This window comes from Formica exsecta, unplaced genomic scaffold (assembly GCF_003651465.1).
Source record: "Formica exsecta isolate Colony F162 unplaced genomic scaffold, ASM365146v1 scaffold149, whole genome shotgun sequence".
NCBI lineage: Eukaryota > Metazoa > Arthropoda > Insecta > Hymenoptera > Formicidae > Formica > Formica exsecta.
This window is the reverse complement of record NW_021848818.1, coordinates 1,528,046-1,539,775: the sequence shown is the minus strand read 5'-3', so window position 1 is coordinate 1,539,775 and position 11,730 is coordinate 1,528,046. Positions and strand designations below refer to the sequence as shown.

Here is an 11,730-nt window from a genome sequence, read left to right as displayed (position 1 = left end):
AAGAGCGGTGACGAGACGCGCCAGAGCCTCCAGCCCGTACGCGTCCATGTAACCCACGTCCATGATTGCGTCCGCGTCCAATAACGCCTCCTGCAACACCAACAACGATACTACTCAGTCCCAGTTTCTACGTCACCGCACTGCGAGAATATTTCTCACGTGGCCTTAAAATGCATATTTTTGTCCTCTTCGAGGAAGGCCCTACTTTTGTATCGATGAGAAAAAAAGCATTCTTCGGGGAATATTTATTTTATTCGATTATTATAACCGTCTGTAACTTATCACCGTATCGTGTAAGGAAACCTTTTGCTTTTGCGAAAGAACTTTTGAGATAGAGCTTAGATTTTGCTTATCCGTTTATTTTTATTCTAATACGTGTCAAAATCGATTGTAATTTGCTTGTTTATCCTGTAATTGTATCAAAAGTTCTATCACAAGAAAAGCAATTGAAGGACATCAAGAGGTAGAATGGGCAGGAAAGCAAGTAAGCAATATAATAGTATTTTATGTAATAATGAAGAGAGATTTTTTTGGGATTCTTTTTATACAGTTTAGGATAGTGTTAGAAGGATAGTGTTAGAACCCATGAGCAATATAATAGTATTTTATGTAATAATGAAGAGAGATTTTTTTGGGATTCTTTTTATACAGTTTATAGGATAGTGTTAGAAGGATAGTGTTAGAACCCATCAATGTTAATTGATAAGACATTCGGATGATGGCAGGAAGAGTGACAGCCGAGATACAGATTGTTCCCCGAAGAAGCGACACAAAAGCAGATTGGAATCTAGGCGCATGCAACTAAAGCTTCTTCGCTAATTTGTTTTCCTTCTCCGTGATCTTATATTCTTATATAATATTTATATATCCGTCTTTTCATTCATCATTTTCTTAAAAACGGTTTACATTCGATCGAGATCAGATTAAAATCGGGGACTGACTAGTAGTTGTTGGAAGTATCATCGAGAAATGACGGCTCTATTGCCGAAGCGTTAGTTACGATGTACACAGACGTTCGGTTACAAGTAATGTACGATAAATTTTTTCATCCAACTGTTCACCAAGCAGATACGATAGATCGGGTTTAAATAAGACAATACTTGATGAAAGTATCATCGTCAACTCGTAATCGTGCTTTATAAAGAGTATTTTTTCGCACTTTGTGTTTTATGTCTCTTATTTTTACATTCTACTCTTCGACGATTCATCAATACAGTACAATTATTACCTATCGTGATTCTCGTATCGCATTATTTACAGAAGATAGAAACATCGGAATAATTCGGTCAATTTAGAAGTGTCCACTAGATCTATATGTTCCATAATGTATGCTAACGATGACAGCATGTCTCATGCATAATGGTATATCTTGAGCGAAAGAGAAGCACAAACTTTCTCGAAACTAATTAACAAGTTTGACGATGTTTCTTACCTCATCGACGCCGATCTTCCGACACGCCTCGAGAAAGTTGTCGACATTACGCCTGCATCGCGCCATTGTCAGTTTAGGCTGCAAAAAAAAGAACAAAAAACGTTGACGTCCTTACACCGATAAACAAAATTGTGTATCACAAAAATAACGAATTGTTGTAAAAAATATACTTACTACAGCGGGAGAAGGAACATGTATACTGGCAACCGATCGTGGTCTGACGTGGTTGGCCAGGTGGCAGAGAACAACGCCGTCCGTTAATGCTGGTGCGAGGTCCTCCGGCAGTGCCATCTTTAATCTCGTCTCTATGTGCTACAAGATAAATGCAATATGTATTTTTTTGACTGTTATATATAACTACAATTGCAGCTACTTTTCGTCATACTTACATTTCGCAGTTGTTCGATGAGATCAGCTTCTTCTTTGGCGCGTTCGAATTCTCTCCTCATGGTAAAGGAATATTTTTCAGGCAGATTACTGTTCCACGTAACGGATCGCGGAGATTTCGGACTGCCACCGTTTCTGCTTGGACTCTTGTTGCCTAATAAAGATAGACATACTATGTGCATTTTGTGTAATCAAGTCTCCTTCTACTAAATAGAATGCATAAGAGAAATTTTACATTCTCATAGAATGTAAAAATGCTCTTATACATTGCTTATATAAATGTAATTGTTATTTAAAAACGATTCTATATCTAAAATCGATCATGTAATCCTATATTTGGTTTTATTTATAGATGGTCACCTTCTACGTAACCGACAGCGGTTTTCACCAGCCTGGGCGCGTGCGCTGGACTCGTGTTTGCGGACAGAATACTACTGCAAGTTTTAATAGGCGAGCTGGGTTTCTTATAAGGTTGCTCGAGATATTTTCCGTTCTTGTTGTTGTACTCGTTGTTGCTGCCGTTGATGATCGGCGTGTTTTGATAGTTGATCCGCGACGGAGTGACCTTCTGTACCGGCCTCTTTAACGCGTTGTCCTCGTTGAAGATTTGCTTACCGGTCAGAGCAATGATTTCCTTATTATTGCCCGAATCTGTCTCGTTGTTTTGCGACTCATTTCCTGGTGGTGTCACCTGTTCGCGAGGTCTATACACGCTTAGACCTTCGTTAGCTCTTTGTTGCTTCAGAGCTTCCTTGTACTCCCTAAGAATAAGATAGTCTATAATTTCGAAGTTTTATGTACCGTTATAGAGCGTACGAGAATATGATATAATGACTTTTATGAATATTATATGATCCTTGCAAATATGAATGATTATAAAAGCAAGACAACTATGTATAAAAAATACTGAAAGCATGATAATAACACTTTAATCCTCTAACTTGCTAAAGTTTAGAAAAAAAGTAAAAAATAATTTTTTATCAAAATATAATCAAATATCCAATCTCTGGACGTTTGAGAAGATTAATACGGCAGCGTTGTTTGTAGTTGTTCAACGCAAATGATTCGTCATAGCACTACTAGAGCGCGTCTGGAGGATTCAAGTACAGTTGGATGAGTAAGATGAGTGTAACGCAAACGTAGTAATGTGAATGAGATAAACTCAGACGGACAAGAGCCTTTGTATGGTTCAAAGCAAAGTTACCTGTACGTTTGTATGTGATTCAATGGCCTCTTATCGTCGCCGTTCACCAGTGTGGTGGGATTCATCGCAGTCTGAAGCGGGTGTACCGATTGCGCGGACGATATCTGCTGCGACTGACTCGTCAAGTGTGTGGACTCCAGATGGCTGTAAAAAAGGATTGCCAGCCACGATAATGCACATGCACGCATGCAAGAGTATTACGTATATACGTGTAAACTACCGTGTCCGTGACAAATTCGTATCACAATATCAATGGGAGACACCGACAGAGGGACGCGTTCGTTTATTACGAGGGAAAGCACGCGGATCGGATAATCATCGTAGCGAGAGGTTTCACTCACCCCGGTGGCGTAATCGATGTGTGGTGAAGGCCAGAGATCATCGGTCTCCTAATGTCTGCCCCGTTCTCCGATGTGCTCCTCTCTAATCTCCTCTTTTCCAGTTGATCGTGCAATATCATCGCCTGCAAAAGATTTCTCGTGAGACTTTAATTTTTAGTCTAATAAAAGATATCTTATAACAGTAGCGTTAAACATATTAAAAAATAGTTTTTAATTTTTAATAAATTAATTTCTCAAAATTTTAAATTTACTTAGAAAAGAGACAACATTCTCAACCAGTTTTTAATTAATATTATCTATTTCTCTATCCCAGAATTTATTTTTTTCAATTAACTCTATGATTGTAGATTTCAAAGTAAATTAATAAAAAATAAGTAAAAATTCAACTTTTTTTTTAATACGTGAGAAAAACAGTAAAAAATTGATGAAAACAGTAAGAAGTCGATCTTGGATACATCAGATTTACACAGATGCTAATATATTATTATTGATGCATCGCGTATCCGTAATTTTGAAATATCGTTAACGTGATTATCAGGTTTTATCGGGTCAAGGTCTTGTAACGAGATTTGAGCGACAGCCAACAACGGCTTGTCGAGACGACTATCATTGCCGTGGCTCTCGACTTGAGATCTATTCGACAGCTAAATATAGCGACCATGTCATCATTCTGTAGTACGGCCCAATATTCTTAACCACTTGCTCTAGATAGTAATGTAGCACAATAAGTGCCTACGATAACTATAGCAGATACAGATATCTGATTTTCTACTATTTTAATTTACTATTAGAATTATATATTATGTGTGTGATACCGTACTATTATCTTACAAAAACCTCCCTTTTCCATCATGGATAATTTTTAAGAAAATGTAATTGTTTAAAGAGATGATGCAATTTTTAATTTTGTAAATAAATGTAAATAAATCGTTTAACAAATATATTGGGTGATCGACATTTTTATTTATTAGATGTAAAAAATAAAGAAAAGAATTTTATATTTAAATGGCAATTACTGCCATACTCGATAAAAAATTGTACTCGTTGATAAGAAGAAATAAAAAAAAATGTGAACCTCGATATATCTTTCACAGAATACTTTTTCTCGTATCTTGAAACAATAGGAAATTCGATTGCTTAGTTTTTCTTGCGATAATCTTACGTATTAGCCTACCTTGCCCAACTCATCTTCCAGGGACGTGTGCTCTCCGGGTGAAATCGTGCTAGGCGTCGACGTGCCACTGCAGGACCCGTTCACGCCTACCTCGTGCGGTAGCGTTATCGAAAGCGGTCCTGCCGCCACAAACCACGTACTTCGCCGTCGTGCACCTGCACGAAAACGGTGGCCAAATAGGAGGCATGTAAAATCGTGAACGGTATGCATCTCGCGTACCAGAAAAATTTTATTCGTGTACTTTGTACAAAATGTTCGATCATATATCATATTCGATCAGATATCGAACGCAATCACTGAGATAAAAATTTTCTTTTTCTTTTGTACACAATAATTTATACAAAGATTTGCACACACACAAAAAATGTAAATAACTTTTTTAATATTACTCTAAGACGTCATATGAATAAATGGGCTAATTATTCTTGGTCAAATCAAGCGTCTACGAAGCAAAAGCATTTCTTCTAAAGCAAGAATATAAAGCAAAAGTATATGATACTTTATTATTATCATAGAACATCTGTCTCGCATTTTACGGGGCACATTTACCTATATATTCCTTTATTTACACAACTATTTTAACTACGTGCGTAAGTAAATGTTGTAATATCATTATTCGTATTTTCCAATATTTTCTTCGATAAGAAAAGTAAGAATGTTTACATTCACACGATATGTTTTATTTCAAAAATTTCCTTCGCTAAAAGCAAAAGCGTTAGTATGCTCCGGTTTATTCATATGACTCATTATTTACGTTGGATCTTCGGATCAAAGATCCGCGGGCGATTCGGCGACAGACTCGCCGAATAGCTTAGTGGAGAGGTGGCTGCAGAGCGTGTGTAGGAGATGGAGCGATAGAGAAAAGGCCACGAGAACGACGGCGAAACTAACCGCGCTGTGGATTTCCTGGGACCAACGCTTGTCGACGCCGTCACTCGTGCTGTACCCGCTGTCGATGTTGTGCCGCCGATGCGACCTCGTATCCAGCGTCACATGACCTCTCGCATCCAGAGGTGCTCGCCGCGTTCGACCACCTCTGGCTCTCTCGTGTTTCGCTGCTTGCCTCTCCAAATATTTGAAAATGTGCGTTCGCCCGCGAATGCATAGCTGAAACCGGCAATAAAAACGGCCACTTTAGAATGCTTCGAATCAATATTCTAAGAAAAGACGTTCGCTATATTTTAGTTCGTTTTATGTATCTTCCCAGCGACAGAACGATATCGAATATTGTCGAGATATTGATCTGAGAATTCAAATAAAGTCTCGAAAGTATACCAATCAACTTCGTAGGATATAAAAAGTCTGCGAATAAAGGAAACGACGTAGTCGACAGATGAAGTAATATCGTGTACGGGTTATTAAAATCCGTCGGTCTGAGGAAAGAACGTAGGTGTATGTGCGTCAAGGAAAATATATCGGACTCTCTTTCTCCCTCTTTCTTAAGTGAAAACGAACGAATGAATCGTTTACGAATGCTCACCGAGGCAGGCGGCGAGGTCAGCGGATTGTCGGACAGTTTGAAATCCACCAAGCCTTTCATCTTCCTCATCTCATTCGGAAGCACAGATATTCGATTGCCGCTAATATCCAGCTTCACGAGCCTCAGGTACGTCAGTTCTATGTAAAAATTGCGTTTTAAAAATCTAATTGAATTATTTCTCGTCGAGAATTGATCGTCAAATTCTCCGATAATTATCTTCGTTAAGAAAAATAATTTTAGATTCTTTTACATTTTATTCTAAATTTTCTTTTTTTATTTAGAATTAATTTTCTCATCTTGTTTAACAAATAAATAAATAGTTTAATTAGAACTGATTTATATTAATTCAATACATTAATTTTGCAAGATTTAATTTACCGAGAATTATATTTTCAAGCAAGTTTTTTTGCAAGACTTCCATTTCTTTGCACAGATCGATACAATTTCTTAATCGCGGATCCGATCGTAACACGAATGCATTTACTATAAATGTCGCAATCCCATTAAAAGGGCGGGCCTACCTATAGGCAGGTGCACCAACAAGTTGCTCCTCAGGTCTAGAGACCGGAGCCGCGCAAGGTCGCCTATTCGAGGTGGAAGGCTCGTGATTTCGTTGCAACCTGCGTCCAGTTCTGCCAATGCTGTCATCCTGCCCAGCTCATCTGGCAGAGATGCTAATCTGTTGTGCGCGACTAGCAAGGTCTGGAGAGGTAGCCTGCATATCTCTCGAGGTAGTGACGTCAATTGGTTTCGACTATAGAGAGACGTCAGGACATTGTTTCTTTTTTAAATAAAAACTTTGCCTGGACATTACTAAAATTGTTTCTTGTACGTTCATTCTAAGAAATTTATTTCTTAGAACGAATAGATCAATCGATTACTTTATGCGGTTTATTTTTTAAAATTAATATCTTTAATATTTTTTGCAAGATATCTTTTTTAAATACATATATATATATATATAGATTTGTTAAAAATTATTAGAATTATGCGTCTTTCGCGTTGAAACTCGTTTCTTTAAATCGAAAAATATATTACTCGATGAGTTATTATATAGTTGATCAATTATGGTCGCAATATATATGACGACTTTTAAAATATTTTAATTTTCCATTATATAATATTTCGTGCTACATACAGTAAAATATATTCTTCTAATATTCCGAGAACTGTTATCGACACTATTACGTCATATTAAACAGGATGTAGATATAGAGCGATATATCGCACGAACGTCAATATAGATAGGCATATATACATAGGTATACAAACCTAAGATCGAGGTAGTTCAGGGATTGGAGCATTACGACGGTTTCCGGGATTATTCTTATGGCATTATGGTAAAGGTGCAGCTTCTCGAGAAATGGGAATTCCGTGACTTCCTCCGGTAACTCACTGAAGCGATTTTTTGAAAGATCTGTAACAGAAAGAAAATATTCCATTTTTTAAATATGATAAATGACAAAAGTACGATGAATGAATTGAAAAGAAATGTAATTTCAAGGAATGTAGCACACAATTTTAATAAAAAATTAAAACACTCGTTATATTATGGATAGACACGGATATAAAAATAGATCTTGTGCAAATTTGAAAGCTAATTTGCAATGAAAAATTGTCGCTCTGCTTGACAAAGTTTTGCATTTTTATTAAAGTAGCCCACAATAATTAAATTGTTTTCGAAAATGCGTCGCACAAGCAATAAATGACCCTATACCCCTACAATTGGCCGATAAAACTCGTTAAGAAGGGAATACTATCGAACTGTCTTAATAAGGTACCGATATGTCTCCCATGGCAACAGCTGTGCTCCGGTTAGGGCGGTCTTAGGGTGTTGCTGGGGGTTGTTATGAATGGGGCGCGACGGCCACGTGCGCGAACAGCCTCGAAATGCAGGGAAAGGACAAGGGTAGCTCAGCTGCTCCCGGCTTCGAACCTTCTTCCTAATCAATAACAGCCAGTCTTCGAGTCTTGCAAACATTCGCAAATATCTCCGATTCGAATGGTTACGGAGCGGGTATTATTCTTTCGACGCAAGTAATATATATATAAAAATATCGCATGCGTGTGTAAAACCAAAAAATTATATAATTGTGTAAGATTTTCGAAAAAATTAAACAATTTATCTAAATTACACATTACAGATAAGTATTTCTCTAATTTTTTCTTTAGTAATATATATATAAATTTTTATTCAACGAGAGAGAAGTGTTAATTCTTATGATATAAATAAATTACTTTCTAATTTTAAGGATTTTCTTCTTTCGATATATCCTTTAATATATACAATTGAGAAAAGGACGAGGTCACTGAGATACTACATCCGACGTTGCATTTGACGTTTAAATCGCTTAGTACTTAATGTAAGGCTGGTGAATAATGGTTAAGATACAAGGACTTGGACAGATTTGCAATATAAAAATTTTGATCTTATTTAATATAAAACAAAAAAGAAATTGAAATGTCATAATAGACGTCATGTTTTGTAAAAAGAGATATCTAGTAATATCTGATTCTCTATCTACGTATTTCCGTGTATCTTTTTGAAACAAACCGGGAAAGGCTGTAAAAGAGAGGGACGGATTAATTCACGGAAATTTTCCAAATATACCCCAATCTGTGAGGGAGAGAATCAGGTTCTGAATCTGTCGAACGATCAACGGAAATTGGCAATCGTTGCGTAAACAGGATACGCGATTTCCTTTAAAGGGATTGAGAGCAAAATTTCTGCTCAACGGTTTTCATCAACGAAATAAATTTAAGAAATATCTTGATGTGACATTTATTTTATTATATGCGAATTAGAATCACAAGTATTTAATAAATAATAATTATTTTTGTGCATCCGCATAAAATAAAATATTTAGTAATCATAAAAAGATCAATCGTAAATCATCGTAACATAAGGTATAATTCATCTTTATTCGTCAAAAACTATGGCAATTTACGCGGCTATAACCCGAGGGTGTGCCCTGACGAATGTAACTTCGTTAATCGATCTCGTTTCTTACATTCTTCGCGAACTAACCGTATTGAAACAGGAGTAATTCTCTCGAATAGGGTAGAAACCACACAAGGCGTGAATAGAGATACTCGCAATACTCTCATGGCAGTTCGATGCTTTGCTCTCAATTTTCTTTGCACTGCAAACTAATATATATCCGGATAAAGTATAGAGTACGATCAAAATGTTGAACAAGATAAGTAATGATGCAATTTATTCAATAGTTATAATATTATCTGATATTAATTAAAATAATAATTATTATTATGCAATTATTATTATGAATAATTCAAGACGAAACGTTTCTTACATGTATATATAATTCTGGCGTTGAAAAATATTTTTTCACAAAATTTGTCGAATCGAATCAATACGTTTCAAAATATCGATACTCTATCCAATTTAAGTATTTGTTGGTCTGGAATAGTTGGGATACGGTCTATCGGGTGCAAGGGCGTCGGCCTGTCTGACGAAGACCCCTTGCCAACCCCATGAACAACTCCCACGCGATATTGAATTCCCTTCCAAACGCCCGTCTCTTTGTGCAAAGTGACAAAATTCTGTGGCAGAGTGTCGCCTCATGGACTGGTATATTGTTACGTTCTATTGTGGAATTTGTTCCGCGGATAACATATGACGCATTATAATTTAAAGCCGTGTATTGTGCTGGTAGACTCTTCCTGCGGTAAGATCCTTTCGCAAGAAACAAAATCGGTGAAAGCATGGGAGCTGCGCCAAGAAACGTGACTCTCATCTCTGAGCGCGTTCGTTAGATTGTTAGAAAGCGTCAGAAAAATGTGTCTATTGTATATTGTAAGATAAAAATATACCGCTATCGCTTTCAAGAGGAAGAGAGAGTAATAGATTTATTTTGAAATTTAAAAGCACTTAATAATACAGGATTGAAATAAATGTAATAATAATTAAAATTTAATGTTAATATATACGAATAATTATAATATGAAGAGGTGATCAATTGGCACTAACATATTTGTTACATTATGCATGTCATGAGGATATCGTACTGATTTTATTCGATTTATGACGAAAGATTTTATACATTTTTTTTTTCGCGTTATCGCTCAACATGACGGAAGTTAATCACACTGATTTGAAATTCACGATCGGCTGATAAAAAGCTGAATCGTAGAATCAGCAGAACTGCGCGTGCGAATGATTATAAATATGTCTACACTTCCGTCTCTAACTCAGACTGACCGCTCGATAAATATCACAGCCATGCCCTTCGTGATGACTGTACAAGACGTTTCAGGAAGGGTCGATGCACCCGAATATTTTCAAGGACCAAGGTCGAGGTTCTACCAAGTCGAGGATCGATACGCGATTTGCGTGACACGCACACAGTGACATTATTTGCTGATAAAGGGCGTGGCACTTTTATCGCTGATATAAACTCCTACACATCTGCTGTCTATCACGGATTTTACCTATTCAAGATAAACGCTTCAGTATACGATCGGTTAAGGAACATCGTTTTAAATTATTCATCCTTTTCGTTAAATAAAAACATTATTTATATCACGGTTATAGTCTTGGAATTAAAGTTTAATTTTTTATAAACGCCATCGAGATTTTATTATGCCGTATTATATATTTGTTTCTATAAAAATGTTAATGCAAATTGTAATCTCGAACAAGATATTTATTAAAAAATTCATAATCTATGGCTAATAAAAAAATTCGAATCTAGTATTATATATTCGATAAGAGAAGAATTAAACTATCTAAAAAATGGTTTTTTTTAAGAAGTATAAATAAAAAATGATCGTGTCCAAATTAAGAAACCCGTTTGTCTTATCTAATGAACTTGATGCAAAAAAGAGCAACGCATGAAAGCGGAGAACGAAATTGCGTGAACGTGTTGAGCGGAAAATGTCTGCCCTGCGGTTTTCACGTTAATCTCCACGTGCTGAAGCATGCAAGGCCAACGGCCGGGAAGAAATAAATGTCCGTCTAGGCGAGACGGTCGCTTCGGCGCTCGTCTGGCGGCGTCTGCCTACCGTTTCTTTCTCTAGTTCAGGTTTCCATCTAAGTACGCGATCAGAAGAAGTGTGCGCGTTCTTGTAACAGGTAGCCTTGATGGTAATGGAGCTCGGTCATTTCCTCGAATCTTAACTAGCCGTCTCTATTGCATCGCGATGCGACGAATAAAAAGACACTTGTAAATTAGAAAAAATCCTAACAAACTATATCTCACAATATTAATGTCTTGTGTTAATTTTTGTTTTATAATTGAATTATACCGATTAATATTGCTCGATCTTATCTGTATTGTATGAAATTTAGATACAAAATGCAGAATTATAATTACAAATATAAATCCATTTGAATGGGGGATACGTGATATATAGGACGTGTATATTTCCCTAGGGCAAGATAGATGTGCTTAATGCCGCTATTGAATGGATAGAGGAGTTTATTTGTCAGAGCCGGTTTACCGTATAATACCTGAGGATATGATGACGCACAATAAGCTTAGTTGATGATAGACATGAAGCGGTTCTTATAAATATCTTTACAACGGAAAAAATAAATGTCTGATTTAATGCTAAAACTCAGAGTAATGGATTTATTCATTATCAGTTCTCATAAAGAATTTATTGTTTTGTAAGCAATTTTTTAAAATTTGCTGATCTTTTCTTATATATTAATTGTGAGCGTGAGATAATGTCTTTTTTTTATTTTAT

At 36.4% G+C, this 11,730-nt stretch overlaps 1 protein-coding gene across 1 annotated transcript in view; it reads right to left on the bottom strand.

Moving 5' to 3' along the window:
- The window catches only part of LOC115232696 (leucine-rich repeat and calponin homology domain-containing protein 1), a 45,160-nt gene that overhangs the window by 712 nt on the left and 32,718 nt on the right, over positions 1 to 11,730 (bottom strand). The window contains 13 exon segments of the mRNA XM_029802724.1: positions 8 to 90; positions 1,433 to 1,510; positions 1,607 to 1,744; positions 1,822 to 1,973; positions 2,180 to 2,580; positions 3,024 to 3,167; positions 3,365 to 3,486; positions 4,539 to 4,657; positions 4,660 to 4,693; positions 5,430 to 5,645; positions 6,019 to 6,155; positions 6,540 to 6,772; positions 7,291 to 7,435. Of these exon segments, the coding sequence (XP_029658584.1) occupies positions 8 to 90; positions 1,433 to 1,510; positions 1,607 to 1,744; positions 1,822 to 1,973; positions 2,180 to 2,580; positions 3,024 to 3,167; positions 3,365 to 3,486; positions 4,539 to 4,657; positions 4,660 to 4,693; positions 5,430 to 5,645; positions 6,019 to 6,155; positions 6,540 to 6,772; positions 7,291 to 7,435 (2,002 nt within the window).